This window comes from Carassius auratus, chromosome 1 (assembly GCF_003368295.1).
Source record: "Carassius auratus strain Wakin chromosome 1, ASM336829v1, whole genome shotgun sequence".
Taxonomy (NCBI): Eukaryota; Metazoa; Chordata; class Actinopteri; order Cypriniformes; family Cyprinidae; genus Carassius; species Carassius auratus.
Window position 1 is genome coordinate 31,970,101 of NC_039243.1, and position 20,416 is coordinate 31,990,516.

The window sequence follows — 20,416 nt, forward strand, 5'->3', positions numbered from 1 at the left end:
TTAAAACATTTTTGTGTTTGGGGATCCTCACATCATATTCACTTAAAGCAGTAATTTACTGTGTGATTTACAGTGATTTATAACAGCTAATAGGTGTTGTTAGCCATGACGCTAACCCCTTAGCTGTTATAAATTCACTGTAAACCACGGCTTCTAGCGGTTCATTGCTTTTATTAAAAAGTCTTTTCATATACGTAGTAAGGTTTCCCAGAATAAAACAGAGCAAATAAAATGTAATGATATTAATAAAAACAGTATTCTTCCACCGAACAATGTAGTTCCTCAAACAGTTGTGGTTCCAACAAAAGCAACACACAGAAGTAAACAAAGATACTAAAGCTGGTCTCTTCTCAGGAATCCCGCAGCAGTCTGGACTGGCTTCGTTGCGTCAGGACCCCCGGAGGAACGGCTCCAGTTTCCACGGCTGTATCCGAAACCTCTACATTAACGAGCAGCTCCAGGACCTGACCCAGTTCCTGCTGCAGGAGGGGGTGCTGCCCGGGTGCCAGCCCTGCCAGCGGAGTGTGTGCGCTCATGGGCAGTGCCACGCTACCGGACGATCCTCCTTCAGCTGTGAGTGTGAGGCGGGGTGGAGCGGCCCGCTGTGTGACCAGCAGATCAACAGCCCATGTGACGGGAACAAGTGAGGGATCTGAGAGTGCACACACACACACACACACCCACACACACACATGGACACACATACACACACTGTCTCTCAAACACAAACACTCTCTGACACACACGCACACTCTCTCTCTCTCAAACAAACACACACACTCTCTCACACACACACACACACACACACACACACACACCAACACTCTCTCTCTCTCTCACATACACACACACCAACACTCTCTCTCTCACACACACATGCACACACACACACACAAACACACACACTCTCTCTCTCTCAAACACACACACACACCAACACTCTCTCTCTCTCACACACACACACACACACACACACACACACACCAACACTCACTCTCTCTCTCACACACACACCAACACTCTCTCTCTCACAAACACACACACACACACACACACAAACACACACACTCTCTCTTTCTCAAACACACACACTCACCAACACACTCTCTCTCTCTCAAACACACACACACACCAACACTCTCTCTCTCTCTCTCACACACACACACACACACACACACACTCACCAACACTCTCTCACAAATACACATACCATCTCACACACTATCTCTCAAACAAACACAGACACACACACACCAACACACACCAACACTCTCTCTCTCACCAACACTCTCTCTCTCTCTCACACACACACACACCAACACTCTCTCTCACACCAACACTCTCTCTCTCTCTCACACACACACACACCAACACTCTCTCTCACACCAACACTCTCTCTCTCTCTCACACACACACACACCAACACTCTCTCTCTCTATCACACACACACACCAACACTCTCTCTCTCACCAACACTCTCTCTCTCTATCACACACACACACCAACACTCTCTCTCTCACCAACACTCTCTCTCTCTCTCACACACACACACCAACACTCTCTCTCACACACACACACACACACACACAAACACACCAACACTCTCTCACACATACACATACACACTCACACACTATCTCTCAAACAAGCTCACTCTCTCTCTCACACACACACACATACTCTCTCTCAAACACACACTCTCACACTCACACACACACACACACACACATACTCTCTCTCAAACACACACTCACACTCACACACACACACACAAACACACACACTCTCTCTCAAACAAACACACTCACACACACACACACACACTCACTTTCACTCTCACACAAACACTCACACTCTCTCTCTCTCTCTCTCTCTCTCTCTCTCTCACACACACACACGTTGTTTTCGTTGTATAAAATCATATATGTGCGTGTGTGTGTGTCAGGTGTATCCACGGCTCCTGTCGACCCATAAACTCGTACTCGTACAGCTGTGTGTGTCAGCCGGGCTTCAGCGGTGTGTTCTGTGCTGAAGAGGAGCAGCTGAGCCCCTGTGAGCAGACGGTGTGTAAACACGGCCGCTGTCGTGTGTCGGGGCTGGGGGAGGCGTACTGTGAGTGCAGCGGCGGCTTCACGGGGCAGAGCTGCGACAGAGGTACGGCCGGCTTCATATTAACACATCTCAGGAGAGAAATGGCATATACACTAAGAAATAATGACAGTGGGTTTTTTTCATAAGCTAATATATCAGTATCACATCAGCCATTATTATTATTATCGTTTTTGTTTTTTGATAAATATTGGCCATAATAATAATAATGTTTCTATTCAAAATTATGTATTTTTAAGGGATTTATGGTACTAAGTTATATTTATGGAATAGTTATGAACCATTTATGACCTGTTAACCGGTTTTTGAGCATAGACCTGAAAAGGACATTTCCAATTTAACCCGTCCTAAATCTTAAATACTTTGGAGAACAGGTTTAATAAAAAGACATGTTTTACTCCAAAACTGCAAGAAAATCAAAGCTGTGTTGCGGTTTTGTTTGAGCACAGTACCAAACATTTCCTCAAGACGAATATCACTTCCTATTCATTTCCAATTTAATAATAAATATTATAAAAATCAAAAATGACCAAAGAACACCAGAGAGTTAATAACATTGTTAAATGTAATCTTTAGCCTAATCTCGAATCATTGTACAGTTTTCATGCATTCTGCATTTCAAATGTTTGATTTTAGTTTTCAATGTTTTATTTTTAATCTATATAGACAAATTGTGTAGAATTTTAATATTGGCCACTTAACCGTTATCAGACATAACTATAATAATAATAACACCTCTACCTGGAGATAAAATGCATTTAAAAAAATAAAAAATAAAAACACATCAGAAGAGTACACAGCATTTTCTGAATAATTTATGCCACTTTTTTCTCACTATTTATGTCTTTAAGTTTTTGACTGATAACCTTCTCCTCGTATCTTATTATTTGGTGATGTGTTTCTGTTTTATAAAAGTGTATGCATGGTCAATATTTACTAACTCACCTTTAAATGTGCTCGCATGTGTCAGAAATGTTGCTAAAGTGGTTTTCCTTCTAAACATCAGTGTAGTTTGCTGTTGAAATGCTAACCTTGTGTGAAGCTAATCATGCGCTATTACTGTTGTTATTTTACTAACATTCGTTTTTAACCTAAGCTGCGTCTGAAAGCATTACGGACCCCACTCAGGTCCGCCAGGTGAGGGATGCGTGTGTGTGTGTGTGTGTGTGTGTGTGTGTTCATCTTAAAGGAACAGTTCACCCATAAATGAGGTCAGGTCATTTTTTTTTTTATCAGAACAGATTTGGAGAAATGTAGAAATGAAAAAAAGGAACTCATTTACATCTTGGAAGTAAAACATTATATGTGTGAACTACTCCTTTAAATTTCCTCCATCCTTTAATCAGTAATAAAACTCAGGCTTTAAATTGAACCTACAGTATATTTCTGCAGCTATCTTCTCTCCATCCTTTTCCGCTTTTACTCTTTATTTTGTATTTTCATAGGAGTTACCTTTTAATTTCAAAGAAAAAATATAATGAAACCGATCATGATTGCTATGCTAAATGTAACATACTATATGTGTCCCTGGAGCACAAAAGCAGTCTTGAGTCTCTGGGGTATATTTGTAGAAATAGCCAAAAATACATTGTATGAGTCAAAATTATACATTTTTCTTTTATGCAAAAAATCATTAGCATTGCTAAGAACTTGATTTTCTCAATATTAAGATTTTTTTTTTTTTTGGAACTTCAGATTCTGGATTTTCAAATAGTTGCATCTCAGCCAAATATTGTCCTATCATAACAAACCAAATGGAAAGTGTATTTATTCATTATGCATAAAGCCCAGTTTCACAAAACTGCCCCTCATGACTGGTGTTGTGGTCTGTGCAGAGATGGCGTGTCGGGGGGAACGGCTCCGAGATCACTATCAGACGCAGCAGGGCTACACGGCGTGCCAAAGCACAGAGAAGGTTTCCCGTTTAGAGTGTCGGGGTTCCTGCGGGGACGGGACGTCCTGCTGCGCCCCCTCCGCAGCAAACGCAGGAAATACACCTTCCAATGCACAGACGGATCCTCTTTTGTCCAGGAGGTGGAAAAGATCGTCAAGTGTGGCTGCACGAAATGTCCATCCTAAAAACGAAAAAGAAGAAATGCATCCTCACACCCCGCGTCTTTACTTTGACCTTTTTTTTGTCTCAGTGTTGGACTAATGTTTTTCCTTCAGAGGAGGATAACGGATTGCTGTATGATAAAGAACAAACCTATTTTTTATTATGAAGCGGTGGATAAAAAAGACAAAAAATAGATTTTAGAGTTTTTTATTTTGTTGTTGTCTGCCGTCATTTTAGGTACTGTGACATTTTTTTGTTTTTGTTTTTGGCAAACACATGCACCCCGTTGACACATTTCCCTTTCTTTGTGCCGTTCTTTAATGTGGTTTTCTGGACTGCCTCAAATCATTTCACCTGGACTTTGTGAAGGTGAGATAAATGATCACTATTGAGACGACAAGGGGTTTCGTCTCTTCTACTTCCTCACAGTGTACCACACACACACACACACTGTCAGAGCTGCTCCTGTTCTCACACACACACACACACACACACACGTTTGTTTCTGTGTAAAGTGTGTTCATCCCATAGGTGTAATGGTGTTTATTCTGTAGAAACTGTATATTCTATGTCCCTTCACCAACCCTACACCTAACCCTAACCCTCACAGGAAACCTTGTGCATTTTTACTTTCTCAAAAAAACTCATTCTGTATGATTTATAAGTGTTTTGAAAAATGGGGACATGGGTTATGTCCTCATAAGTCACCCTCTCCTTGTAATTCCTGATATGACACAAAAACAAGAGCACACACACACACACTCTTCTGATCCACATTATAAACCATGTGTATTTATTGTATCAAAAATAATGTCACATAACTTATACTCTCTATAGCCCTTCGTTTCCCTGGAGTTACAGTTCGAATTTCTTAATATATATATTAATTTATATTCGTCCTTTTGCCAATGTAAATCACTCATAGCTCACAGAGTAGAATAACTAACGTCGTGTCTCCTTCATTCGGTTGCTTTGACCCGTCGGACTGTTGTATTTACCATTAAAGTAAAAATACTTCGGTGTTATAAATCTTCAAATGTGAAGTGGAAACTGTATATTTTTGTCGAATCTCCTAAAACTTTGTACGGTGACACAGATGTGCTTTATATTAGAGTTTAAACGTATAGTTAAAATCTCCTCATAGAGCACATGCCATAGTTAAAAAAAATAACCGTAGAGTCCATAGCGGTCAATAAACCTCTTTTTAAAATCCCCTCCTTGCAAATCCTTTTTAATGATACATATAGAAAGAAAAACTGTGACTTTTTTTTCTAAATGATACTACTTTGTTACCACTCTGTTTCCCATGTTAACATGTTGCTGCTAAACTGGTATTGTAGACTTTGGATGATGATGATGATGCTGATGTTTATTGTAAAGGATGTTGCTCATTCATTGAGCAAATTGTTTTACTGATCAGTGAATAAAGATGTCCCTTCCCTGTACAAGGGTTGATCCTCTCTATATATATTTATATAATGTATGTGTTGTGTGTGCACATGCATGCTTTAGATTAATCAAATAAATGCATGCCACATTTATAAGACAAATGACGCCATCTAGTGTTGTGGCGTCATACTTTCACACAAAAATGTATTTTTAATGTTGCTAGCAGGTGGTTGCTTTTCTCGCTGCTTCTGATGTTATTTGGCATCCCATAAACAGTAGAGATTGAATCTCCATCAAAACAACTTTTGCAACTGCACAAACTGTTGATCAGTCCAATTAAAAAAAACAGGACCGAAACATTATATAATGTGTATATAATATGTGCTAATTTGCATGGTCTGAGTAACTGATCTCAAGATTTTCCCGGATTCAAATTCTAATTAGTCTTTTATAGTCATTAATTGCACTGCATTATTTACATGCAAATCCCCCTGACTGGAATATAAAAAAGAAGGATGCTTTGTTTTATATATATATATATATATATATATATATATATACAATGGTGTGGCAAATAACAAAATAACTTTTATATATACAGTACAGACCAAAAGTTTGAAAACATTACTATTTTTAATGTTAAAGTTTAAAGTTTCTTCTGCTTATCAAGCCAGCATTTATTTGATCAAAAATACAGAAGTAACAGTAATATTGTGAAATATAGTAATGTTTAAATATTACTATAAAAACATTAAATATAGTAATGTTTCCAAACTTTTGGTCTGTACTGTATATATATATATATATATATATATATATATAAATGAATCTAAATCATGTCTCCAAAAACACTTGAAAACGGAGACTCTATAAAGCAGGTTATTCCACTGATGTGACTGCAGCAAGTCATGTACTGTAGTCAGCTATTTGTGTAGTGAAGGTATAAGGCTTAGGTTAACATTTTACGTTCAGGTTTTTTTTTTTAAGGCATGATTTTTTTTGGGGGGGGGGGGGGGGGGTCACTTTGGCACTAATATCAGAAATAAAAAGCACCTTTTTTTCCTTTTCAAAATGCACTTTTAAATTTTTTTTCAAACTTAGGGTTAGTCAAACATTTGTTCACTGAACCTGTTTACCTGAACAAAAATGATACAACATTATGATCTTATGTTCTATAAAAATCCAAAAGCCAGTGTCAAAGTCCTATTGGTTATTTATCTCTCTGGTGTCAGTCATTTTGGTCTACAAGCTACATGCATAAAAAAGTGCAGATCAATGAAGGGGTGTGACTCTAAAACGGGTTCAACTGGGTCCTGCAGAGTTTAGCACCTTCCTGGAAGTTTCTATTATTCCTAGAAAGAGCTTGATTGGCTGCTTCAGGTGTGTTTGAATACGGCTGGAGCTGAAAGCTGAACTCTGTTTGCTGACCCCTGCTCTAAAATATCAAAAGTGCAAGATAGACACACTCTGAATAATTTTGTCTCACGATCTCGTCTCATTCATGTTTTAGTGCTTTAAAGAGAATGAGATGTTCATTTGCAGTCTAATTAAAAATTGTATAGTTCCCAGCCCCAGCTTTTCTTTCTCCTGGAGCTCTCCAGCTCTGCAGATTTTAAGTGGAGTCAGGTCTTGGGGTTTGAGCTGATAAAGTGGATCAGGTTGATTGTGTGTCACCCCAGCTGAGCTTTAATGACCTCTAGCGGACACACACAATACTGCATGCGATTTATTGCTGACAAATGAATTAAAACCTGTATTTCTGACAGTTTCATCACATTTCCAAACAAGGTTATTGTCACTGAATAACCTAAAGCCAAATACAATAAAATAATAACATTAGATAAAATAAAAAATGCAATAAATCTATAGGCATTTTTAAAAACGGACAAAAAAATGACTAAAATGTTGTTTAAAATGAAAATAATATTTAGTAATAACACTGATTCACACTTCTTAGATCCCTCGGATCTTCATGTCTTTACAAAAAAAGATATGAAACTTGTTTTATTGGTACAAAATGCCATTTTATTGTTTAAGAGTTCATCACACACGTCATACGACGTTCATTTCAATCTGATTTAGCGGAGATATAACATGAAACAAAACCGTAAAAACCAAACCAACCCAAAGGAATCAGACAGCGTTTGTCAGAATCACACCACAGTCGACTCAAACCAAGAAATAAACGCTTCTTAGTAATTTGACAGAGCCCTGCTTGCCCTGAGTGAGATCTATAGGGTTATCGTTTGAGCCCGATGTATTATGAACCACATATTGTGAAATATTGAATTAACGTGATGCTCTGCCCTTCTGCATACACTAAGAGTAAAAGCACTGGTGAAATGTCAAAAAGACTTATTTGATGACACTTGAAATGGACATTCATATTTTTTAACATCACTTACATCTCCTCAAAAGGAAAAGAGATAAAATGGTCACTTAATAGATGTGGAACAGACACGAACACAACAAAAAGAGAGAAAAGCAGACTTCTTACCAACCAGGAAGATAATTAACAATTTCTAAATGACTTTTCCTTCATATGCAGACTCCGTCCCTTCAGTTTCTAAAGTGACATCATCACATGATCACACAAGAAAAAAACTTCAGATTCCGCCACTTTTCCGTTCATAAAGCGACCTGATGCATCTGCAGACAGCTGTCTGTTTAATCTATGAATATAATTGAATGGTTGCATTCAGCCGATTAGATATTAAACTACAAAACGGGACGTTTAGAGGCACCCTGTCACTGCAAAAGAGAAGAAAACAATGAAACTCACCCTCCCTGTTCCACACACGCTAGCTGTGCATCTACAGCAGTCTCGTTCACAAGAGATAAAAATAGATTTATTCTCTCTCCAAATATTAGGCATATAACCGCTCCCCTAAGATTCATATAGTAAGAAATTCTACAAAATATAGCAATGCCCTTTTTATAAAACAGTTCTGCTTCTTTAAATATTTCGCATACATTCATGACTCTTGGTAGTGCTGTGTGACGGGGTCAGTATCTAGTTTGGTATTCGTGATGCCATCTGTTGAAGTCATTGTAGAAGAGAACAATGCTCCCAGACGCCATCCCAGTGATGATGCATCTGCACAGAGACAAACATTACATAACATGTATGATTATTGTTTTTAGAAATTAATGCTTTTTTTCAGCAAGGATGTGCTAAATTTATAAAAACTGAATTGTATTTTGAATAAACACTGTTCTTTTCTATCACAGGTCTCCAAAAAATATTACACAGCTGTTTTAAATCATAATAATATTTCACAATATTACGTTTTTTTTTTTTTTTTTTTTAATCGTACTGATCCCAAACTTTGAATGGGATTGTGTGTGTGTGTGTTATATAAGTGAATAATTAAGCAAGCATATGTCTAATATTTTAATTTGTACTCTATCCTTTTCTGGAGAAAGAAACTGTTACATTTGTACAAACACAAATGTAGCGTCTGTCCAAAGGAGACCAGAAAACAACTCAAAAACACACACTGCTCAGTACGAGTTTTGTTTTAAAAGAAATTAATTAATCATTTTAATGAGCACGGATGCATTAAGTCAGTTTTAACAAACATAAAAGCAGCAAAACTTATTTTTGATCAAATATATATAATAATAACTCCAAACTTCTGAACAGCGGTGTACAGAGTGAATGTTTTGGAGAAGTGATAACGGTTTAAATTAAAATTATGACCATAACCAGACATTTCAAAATGATTATTTAACTTGCATAAAACATGCATTTGCATAAAATGTGATTCAACTGTGTAAAGGTAAAAAGTGTTAGCATTATCATTAGTCTAGAAAAGTAGGAGGAACTCTTGTGTCTTTCTGCATCTCACCTTTGGTCATGTGACATAGCCATGGAGCGTATTCCAGCATCACATCCGGGGAAAGAGAAGAGCTGTTTGAGATCATGAATCTGCCAGATGCTGAGAACCCCTGCGTCTCCTCCGCTCAGCAGATACTGGCCGTCTTTACTGAGCAGCATCGCCTGCAGAAGAACAAAGAAAAGAATAAAGTGATTCGTCAATGTTATACAAAAATCCTGAATATGAATCATCCTGAAATCCAGGATTCTGATTCAGACTCCACTCGTGACTCAGTTGTGGTGTGTTTCATAATGTTGTGGAGATGCTTTCACACGGCATCAACACTTCCTTAAAGATGAATTATTATTGTGCATCTATAGCACTCCTCGCTGTCATTAAAACATCATGCCACGAGTAAAGTGATCAAGCACATTCCACTAAATATGTCTCAATTCATATAATATAATAATTTAACATCTGTGAAATGACTATGTATTTTCAGTGTTTATCTCCATTAATGAGAGTGAAATATTTATTCTGGTCTAGAATGTCTGTAAGGTGCGTAGATATTTATGGCAAGTTTATTTTTTATAAATCCCGATATGTGCGTGGACAATTGCGTACTCTATTTCTCTGCCTAACCCTTGCAGAGCAGGCCGTGTCAGGATCATAAACCAGCCGTGACTCAGATATCAGATTGTTTTCATGTCTGGCACGAGTAAAGTCTGGATTATGAAGACTTTAATGCAGTTCATTGTGTATGTGCTGAAGGTTCGGGGAATGTCTGTTAGAACGGTTCCTAACAGAGAGAGAGACGCTCCAGAGACATTCATGGATTCTTCCTACTCCACCAAATTAATGTTCTGTCAGACCTTCAGCACGGAGACTCACTTTAACATCAGAAACACACTGTCCCAACACACACACACACACACACACACACTCACTTTAACATCAGAAACACACTGCCCAACACACACACACACACACTCACGCACGCACACGCAAGCACAGACACACACACAGACACTTTAACCACAGAAACACACTGGCCCAACACACGCACACACACACGCGCACGCACGCACATGCGCACAGACACACACACTAACTCACTCACTCACACACTCACTCACACACTCACACACAGAGACACACACACACAGACTCAAACACAAAACCGCACACACACACACACACACACACACACACACACACACACACACACACACACACACAAACACAGAGACACACACACACAGACTCAAACACAAAACCGCACGCACACACACACACACACACACGCACAGACACACACACAGACTCAAACACAAAACCACACGCACGCACACACACACACACACATACACACAAACACAGACACACACACTAACTCACTCACTCACTCACTCACACAGGTACACACACACACACACACACACACAGAGACACACACACACAGACTCAAACACAAAACCGCACGCACACACACACACACACACACAAACACAGACACACACACTAACTCACTCACTCACTCACACAGGTACACACACACACACACTCAAACACAAAACCACACGCACACACAAACACAGACACACACACTAACTCACTCACTCACTCACTCACTCACTCACTCACTCACTCACTCACTCACACAGGTGTACACACACACACACATACACACACACACACACAGACTCAAACACAAAACCACACGCACGCACACACACACACACACACACACACACATACACACACACACACACACAAACACAGTCACACACACTAACTCACTCACTCACTCACACAGGTACACACACACACACACACACACTCACACAGGTACACACACACACACAGACACACACACACACACACTCAAACACAAAACCACATGCACACACACAAGCGATGTTTTTAATTTTGGGAAAAGAAAATTGAAGTTTGGCGCACCAAGGCTGCGTTGACTTAATCAGAAATACAGTAAATAAGTGTGATATTGTGAAATATTATTACAACTGACAATAAAAGATTTCTATTTTAATATATTGTAAAACCTAATTTATTCCTGTGATGTAAAGCTGAATTTCTAGCCCTAAGATATCAATGTAATATGCTGATCTGCTGCGCAAGAAACATTTCTGATTATCAACTTCATATTTTAGTGGAAACCATTTTTAATTTGTATTTTTGGAAGCCTAAACTCTGAATGGTAGAGTATGTATAGAGTATGTATAGAGTATGTATATTCCTGACTGTATGGAGGGGAGTGTGTGCTCATGATCACCTTTATGTGGTCTTCCACCTCCATATGTCCCAACAGTTTTCCATTGATGCTGAACACACAGAAGTGGCCCTTGTCGTAATAAATGACGCAGTGCCCCTCGGTGGAGGACAGAACCAGACGGGGACGCACACAGCCGTCTGGACCCTCCAGAGTCCTCAACAGGTCACCGCTCATGGAGTGGATGAGACACGGACCCTCTGTTATCAAACACACACACACACACCAGGGTCACATCACAATTACTGCATGTTCATATTCCTTCAGGACAAAAAAACATCTAATCCAGGAAGCCATGTTTAGGGTATGATATCTCAAGAATTATGATTGCTAGCCTCATTGACAATGGTTTAGTCCTAATAGTTAAGTGTCTATTTTCTTAACTAGCCACTAAAGTTGGAAAGAAAAAAAAGGTACAACTGTAGAGATGGGTTACTTGCACTAATAATAATTTAAAAAAGGGTTGTATTTAATCATCTAAAATATAAACTAAAAAAAAGTTAATTTAAAAATGAAAAAATAAAAGATTCTTAGGAATTAAAAAGTTAATTTAAAAATGAAAATATAAAGGATTCTTAGCAATTAAAAAGTAAATGAATAAAAATCTATATAAATAGGAAGAGTGTGTGTTTACCTCTGCAGCCACTGATGACCAGTCCCAGCTCTGCACACACACTCGCACACGTGACCTCACAATCGTGACCCGTCAGGATCGTCCGAGGAGTCACGAATTCTGCTGGAGAGTCACACACAGAGAGTTAATGATACAATCATCAACAATCACAATCACTACACCATCAATGATGTCATAGATGCACTTCCTTCTTTAACACTGATGTCAATTTACATGTTAAAACTTGTTTTTTTATTTTTATCTTTGATAATGTAATTAGAGTGTGTAATCACTGCAATGGTGAGCCCTGCTAGCATTCGTGTGTTTCTATCCATATCACACACACACACACACAGTTAATATACTTATGAGTTCTCACACATATTTAATTGCTTTAATTCAGCTGGTCTCTCTCTCTCTCTCTCTCTCTCTCTCTTTCTCTATCACACACACACACACACACACGACAAACTTCCTAAATGTCTCTTCTTTGAGTTATACTCTACAACTCCAGGGGTTAAAGCCTGATGTCGGATTGTGCCCTGAAAAGATCAATAAAACATGATATATTGGTGTATCGTTTAACCTCCCCATCATCAGCCACCATTTGGTTCGCATTAGAACAACATCTGATTACAATCTAATAACTATATACTGTGCACTATTTATCTGTACTTCAAATGCACACTAGAAAGTATCATTATCATTAACCCATCAGAGGAAGAGAAAGATAATTAATGCATAAACAAAACAAAAAAAGTGCAATAATATCTATAAGATTGAATTGGTTTATGAAAGTGCTGTGCATTATTTGGCCACTAGATGGCAGTGTGCTCAACAGAATTACTGTCCTGTCCTGTACAGAGTCTGGGAAAGACTAGATATGGATGTTAACCACTGTATATTTGATGTGTAATAACAGTGTCCGAATTAAAGAAAAAAAATGCAAATACCTAACATAACATATAATAACAAATTCATCTAATATGTCTGGCATTATCACTATTTATTAACCAGACGGATGCTATTATATAGAAGTTTTTTGACGTTCATTTTACTGGATAATATGACCTGTACATGTGACACCAATCCAGAGATTCAGCTTGATTTGACTTTAGATGAAAGTCAGACTCTTTAGTGTCTCTTTACAGCACAGAGCATCCAAATAAGTTAAGAGGATGTGTGTGTGTTTTTTGAGTGTGTGTGTGTGTGTAGAGCGCTTTGATCAGCACTGTATCCATATGGTTAGTGTGTGCATGTGGCATTTTTCACTTTTATTGAGTGTTCTCTCGCTCTCTCATACAGATGTGACTGAACTCTCCTGAGCCGGAGACCTCCGAGTCACATTTACTGTCTCCCTCTGACCTCTACACACACACACACACACACACACACACACACACACACACACACACACACACATACACACTCTGGTGTGACACTATCCTGAAACTCAATCTTCTGAGCAGAGACCTGCTGTGGTCAGATGAAACTAGTTGTAGCTTCTGAGAGTGAGCTGTAAATCATCAGACTGGCCTCGACAGACACCCACTGTGTGTGTGTGTGTGTGTGAACAGTGTGCTTTTAACACTGATGCATGAAAGCTATGTGTGTTTGAACTCTGACCTCTCTGTGTGAGGAACATGAGGAGCTCTAGAGGCTCTTCTGAGCACTAATACTGATGAAACTAATATATTTTGAAGCCTTCATTAAAATAAAATGATGTGAGGAACACAAAAGGAGTTTGCTCTTTCCCAGGTAATAAAAGTGACACACATGATCAGTATTTTGGGTTTGCATGTGGCTTATCATTTATAACTTACTCCCAGGGTTCTCCCCGATGCTGCTGTGCTTGCCGTTCCAGTACCAGAGCAGTAATGTGGCGTCTCTGGAGCCGGACAGAACGTAACAGTCTCCGCCGATGTATGACTCCGAGCGCGCCAGACAGGTCACCACATCAAGATGACCGAACACAATCTGTGTGAGTTTCCCTGTTAGCACACAAACACAGAACACAGGAGCTGAGGCCACGTACTGCAGAGAGGGTGCATGGGATGCAGGCACGCACAGGGTGTATTTATAATGATGTTTGCCTTTATTATTCAAGGTGGTCACCTGTATCAGTGGAATAGACGCGGAAGCTCTTGTCCCAGAAGCCACACAGCAGGATGAAGCGGTTGTCAGCTGTGATGGTAAAACACTGAGCATTTACCTGGATGCTCTGATCTAACAGATCTGAGATCTGTCTTCTGTGAAGACCCACATTATTGGCTGAAAACAGAGCGAGAGTCACGTGTTAGAAAAGTACAAACACAGTTTCCAGCTTAGAAAAGGATTGGGTAAAGTGGAGAGAAACATAAACAGCTTAGAAAAAGATCGAGAAGGAAGGACAATCACAGAGCGGGAGTGAGATTTGTTGTTGTTGTTTTTGTATCTCACAATTCTATTTTTTTCTCTCTGCAGTAACAAGATTACAGGTCTTGCAGGTCTGACTTCTTTCTCAGAATTGTGTGTTATAAGCTCATAATTGCATGAGTGTGAGTTATAAAGTCAGAATCGCATGATATGAAGTCACAATTTATTTATTTTTCCCTCACAATTTGACTTTATAGAATAACATGCGAGAGAGAGAGAGAGAGAGAGAGAGAGAGAGAGAGTGTGTGAGAGTGAGAGAGAGTGTGAGAGAGTGAGTGAGAGTGAGAGAATGTGTGAGAGAGAGTGAGAGTGTGTGAGAGTTAGAGAGAGAGAGTGAGAGAGAGCGAGATAGTGTGTGAGAGTGAGAGATTGAGAGAGAGAGAGAGAGAGTGAGAGTGTGTGTGTGTGTGTGAGAGAGAAAGAGTGATAGTGTGAGAGTGAGAGAGTGTGTGTGAGCGAGCGAGAGTGTGAGAGAGTGTGAGAGAATGTGTGAGAGAGTGAGTGTGTGAGAGTTAGAGAGAGAGTGAGAGAGTAAGATAGTGTGTGAGAGTGAGAGATTGAGAGAGAGAGAGAGAGTGAGTGAGAGAGTGTGTGTGTGAGAGAGAAAGAGAGTGAGAGTGTGAGAGTGAGAGAGAGTGTGTGAGCGAGTGAGAGAGTGAGAGAGAGAGAGTGTGTGTGAGAGAGAGAGTGTGAGAGAGTGAAAGAGAGTGTGTGTGAGCGAGCAAGAGATAGTGAGCGAGTGAGTGAGAGTGAGAGAGAGAATGAGAGAGTGTGTGTGAGAGAGAGTGAGAGAGAGTGAGAGAGAGAGAGAGTGTATAGGTAAGTGGGTCGAGGACACACACAGATGGCGTCCATGAAGTGACAAACATAAATTAGGCGAGACATATGAAACTCTATAATAAGAAGAACAGCAGGAGAGCTGAGATATAAGAGGCGTAGGAGGAGAGAAAGGCTTTAGCCGTATGTTATCACACATCTTCCCTCATCAACAGGTCGGAGGGATGAGAGGAGGACATACTGTCCTGTCAGACATTGTTACACCATTCATATTCATTCAGTCTGACAGGGCAGAGAGACACAGAAAGAACGAGAGAGAGAGAGAGAGAGAGAGGGCTGGTGATGTACAGGCAAAGCCACAGCTCATTGCTTTCCAATTTGCATGCAAATGCTGATCTGAAGCTGAAAAACAGCACTCATCTCCTCCCAAGGGCCGGGCCCTCGCAACTCACAACAACCAATCACAAATCACTCTACTGATGATTGACAAGCCACAGACCTATCACAGGGTCAATCTCAACCGGTAACTGGTACTGCTGGTCTTGCACAGAAGCGCTCTGATGACCTGAGAGAGAGAGAGAGGACAGATGAGAAATAGTTATTCATAGAGCTTGGTCATTTACTACAGCAGACAGATGATAATAACACCTGAACAAAGAACAGAAGAATAAAGCAATAAATGATAAAAACGTGCCAGCATTTATGTACAATTTTGATCCAGTTTTGATATCGACAGGTAGGTAAACATGCATGCAGAGAAAAATCTGATTTTGCTTAAATAACTTATAAGTATTATGTTATAAAAGTCAAAAATCATACATTTTTACAAATGATGAAGTATTCTATTGGGTTTAAATGGAATGACAGAATTACCATAAATTTGCTTGAAATGTAAATGCCTTTATTGGACTCTTTGAATATATTTAGTGTGTTAAGATGAGTGGTTTTTAACTTCTTGCACGACTCTACATTTACAGTTCACTGCTTGCCATAATGTGTTTAAGAAAGCAAAATCATGGCTTAAATTGTCTGGTGTGAACCTGACATTCATGAACTCATTCATGTTCATTGTGACGACAGCAACTTCATTTAAATTGTTAAAAAATTTATTTTTGAGAATAAAACCATCACATAAAAAGAGAGATAAAAATTATATAAAATAATAATAAAAAGATCAATAATAATAATAAGAGGATGGTTAATTGAGGTAGACAGGAAGCTGAATGCAAGGCAGAGGAATTGTCACATTTGATCACGAGATGAGATATTTTAACACTTTTTAAGAATTTTAACACTGATATTTTAAGAAATTGTATTTGTCTGAAAGCCAACAAATTTTGAAGTTTAAAAAAAAAAAATGTTTTAACTTTAGTATCCGTAAAGCACTGAATAGAGACTACAAGAAGCAGCTTTAGAAAGAAATATTCTGATTCAAAGTTGAATAAATAATGATAGTAAATGGGTATTCAAAATAAATATTGAAATCCTAAATTCAATTAACGAGTGATTCATTAGTTCAAACGACTGACCGATTCAGAAATGAATCAAATGACTGATTCACTGAATCATTGACCACTTGATTCGTTCAAACCGCAGAATCACTCAGTAACGAATCAGCACTGTGCGTTCCTCGAGACAGTTCTGCAGTGTCTAAAATTTAACCCAATATCAACTTAGTTTCTTGAACTATTTTATTAAATCAATATCACATTTGCAGTTGCGATGATATCAGGAGACAATATAATATCGCGAGATTTTGTTGCACGAGATCTCTTCACACCATTACTCCTCATCCATCACATCTCTGTCTGAGCGCTGTTGCTCACCACTGAGGCCGTGCCACTTGTTGACGGCGAAGAGGCGGTTGGCAGTGACCGTGATGACCGCTGGGTTGGTCAGGCCTGGCTGTGTGTTGGCGGACACATGGGTGACAGGAGAGTTGGACGGGAACTTGAGCACCATGATGACGTCCTGCTGCATCTGCTCTGTGAACATCAGTGGAGTCTGCAGAAGGAGATACTGTTGAGTCCATGACCAGCGGGAAGCGGAGAGGAAAAGAGAGGAAGTGGAAGAGAAAAGTGGAAGCAGGAAGAGAGGAAATTAGGCAGAGGAAGACTGCACAGAGTAAGCAAGCACAAAAGCTGAAACTGAGGTCAGATGAACTTAGAATCTTTCTTATTCAAAAACAGTCTGAAGTTAAAAAAAATAATGTAACAATAAATCTGGACGTTTTGGAATATCTGCAATTTTTAGCGGATGGAACACAGTTCTATATCAGCATCAGAGCATCAGCTAAAAAAGTTGTACAAGTGATTTCAAATGTATTATCGCTGTTCTGTAGAAATCTGAAATTATCTCATGACTTCTCAGCAGGCTTCTGAAGGATTTCCAAATGCTGTTCACAGAATTGTTACTAAGCTGGAATTAAGTAGATTCAGAATCAAGAACTTCCTTATGATTCCTTATGATCAAATAAATTCATTTAATAAATATAAATATAAATATATATATATATATATAATATATATATATATATATATATATATATATATATATATATATATATATATATATAACCTCTAAATATAAATAGTATTAATGATATTAATGATATAATAATAATAATAATATCAATATATGATTGCATTCGCTTTGCCCTACAAACTATTAGATCCTATTAGTTTTATGATTACAGATAGCAGTATTTTTTGCAGAATAATGATGAAGTTCATGAGAAGTTCAAATGCATTGCTGAAGTAAGTTAAAGCTGGAGAAAAGAGGATATGAGAGAGAGAGAGAGAGAGAGAGAGAGATCAAAGCGGCTACACGCTTTCATTTCACAAAAAAAAACATTTTTGGACCTCAGAGAATTCCAGAAATGCTTCTGCTAGGCTAAGTTACATGCTAAGTTAGACTTCTTGGCTAATGACTACAAGATAAACATAAGGAAAACAGGTTGTAAAGATCTAAAGATGCAAAATATCATAACAGATTTCAAATTAATCTGAACTTTCCTTCAGGCTGCCACAGTAAATTCAGTAAATTCCTATTTCCATTAGTAACAATATAATCTGCTTTCTACTGCCTTCTACTCTTCAAGCTTATATCTGTCTGATTACTTGGCAGCAAAGTCATCAACCATCAAGCGGACTTCCTCGTGTTTGTAGAGGATCCTGATTGGCCGTTGCTTCTATACAGCACAGATTAAGCACTTCACATGAAGAATCAATGTCTAAACTACTGGAGAAAGAGTAACTTTATTATGCTAAGATTTACATGCAGCGGGTATAGAAAAGAAAACCCTCCACACCTTTAAAATAATAACATTTTGAAGCTTTGAAGCCTAAAAATAAAGGAGGACACAGTTTTGGTTCATCCAGCTGTACTGACTGAAAAGGTCAAACATGTGCATCTAATTCAGTGGATTATTGAAATAATGACAACCCAATGAATTATTATGAGAATTCAACAAAAAAGGTCTAATGTGATTTTTTCAATTCAAAAGAAAAACTATCATTTCTAAATCTAAACACATTAACAGGCACGAATATCCTTCATTAATAATAATAATAAAAAATGCATAATACAATTATGTATTCAACATAATAGATGATAAAGCAACAACTGGACAAAGTCTTCCCTCTATATCAGATCTGGTGTTTTCTAGCACCTCCCAGTGTTTGGGAAAGGACTGTGATAATGATGATGATGTTGTGTAGTCAAAGTGTTTAGTGTCACTGTTACGAAATGCAGTTCTGAGCCTATAGCTATATCTGCATCTGGACCATCAGAAGAGTGTGTGTGTGTGTGTGTTTCTCCCACACAGGGGCTGTCAACACCACAGAAACACACAGCTAATGGGGCGTTCTAGGCCATCACCCACAGTCTGTTAGTTTCTAGACTAAAGACCCTATCACCTCAGAGCTCTACGCCTAACCACAAGACTTTTCCCCCTTCTGGGACCCTTTCTCACTGATAGAGGACAGGAAAAGTGCAAAAGAGTGAATGAGGTGATTTAAGCAGACAGATACAGTTTCAAACCCGTTTTCATCCCAAACAGTTGAGAGCTGAATTGTCTACATTTCTACCTACCCTGCCCAAACAACAACATTATTTTATAATAGATGGACAGGAAAAATTAAGTGTGTTCCCTATTCCAAAATGTTTCCTGATAGTCTATATTCACCATTCAAAAGTAGAAACCGAAACAAGTATCATGTGAAAATTAACTAATAGGCTCTTAGTGTGTGAATGTAAGTGAGTGAGTGTGTATGTTTGAGTGAGTGTGTGTGTGTTAGGGCTGTCAACGAATATTCTAAATTCGAATATGTATTCGAATAGTAAAAAAAAAACCGAATTTCGAAGGTGAAAATTAATATTAGACAAAGAAAAAATTTGGAAAAAAAAAACGCCCGCTGTAGTAGAGGCGTGGTTGTCTGCTTTGCGAGTGGGCGCGAGCCCAGCTCGACCGCTGCAGAGAAAGTGAGGTAAAATTGTTGACCCGTGAGATAAGTTGTATGCAAGCTATTTAAGATACAGTTAGCATACCATTTGACCACTAGCAACATGAGGGTCATATCTCAGAAATGTGCACCCAAAAGAGCATGGGATAATGTGTGGAACTCCAGCTAAACAGTCACGTCTCGACACTTAACGTTACTTTGCATCGCCCGCCGCAAGCTCTTTGTCTGCAACACGACAAGAGGCCATAACGAATAAAATAATTTCGATCATTTGTAAAGACATGAGACCGATCAGTAGCCTATCGCGGATGGGGCAGGCTTCGGGGAGTTCTGTCAAGCAATGGATCCGAGGTTTGATTATTTATCGTTTCATGTCAAGGAAAAGTTTCCATGTTAACCACAGCACAGCTCGCTCGGAGCATCAATGTCAGTTCTATATGCTGTAAAACTTCAACTAATATTAATAATATTTGTTTCAATCAC

General features: G+C 38.7%; 1 protein-coding gene and 1 pseudogene across 10 annotated transcripts in view; one reads left to right on the forward strand and one right to left on the reverse strand.

The window, feature by feature from the left end:
* LOC113107798 (slit homolog 2 protein-like) overlaps nt 1-4,717 on the forward strand; it is a 71,607-nt pseudogene extending 66,890 nt beyond the window's left edge.
* Nucleotides 4,718-7,556: 2,839 nt separating this feature from the next.
* Nucleotides 7,557-20,416, reverse strand: part of LOC113107804 (lipopolysaccharide-responsive and beige-like anchor protein) — a 158,216-nt gene continuing 145,356 nt past the window's right edge. For 5 of the 10 annotated variants that reach the window (XM_026270548.1, XM_026270606.1, XM_026270578.1 and 2 more), the window contains 8 exons: nt 17,297-17,489; nt 15,970-16,035; nt 14,394-14,549; nt 14,102-14,269; nt 12,300-12,401; nt 11,669-11,865; nt 9,406-9,557; nt 7,557-8,651 (listed from right to left, as the gene is read on the reverse strand). In XM_026270548.1, the coding sequence (XP_026126333.1) occupies nt 8,561-8,651; nt 9,406-9,557; nt 11,669-11,865; nt 12,300-12,401; nt 14,102-14,269; nt 14,394-14,549; nt 15,970-16,035; nt 17,297-17,489 (1,125 nt within the window). In that variant the 3' untranslated portion in view covers nt 7,557-8,560. The remainder of the gene's footprint in view (nt 8,652-9,405; nt 9,558-11,668; nt 11,866-12,299; nt 12,402-14,101; nt 14,270-14,393; nt 14,550-15,969; nt 16,036-17,296; nt 17,490-20,416) is intronic. The other 5 variants (XM_026270538.1, XM_026270570.1, XM_026270558.1 and 2 more) reach the window with 3 other exon arrangements.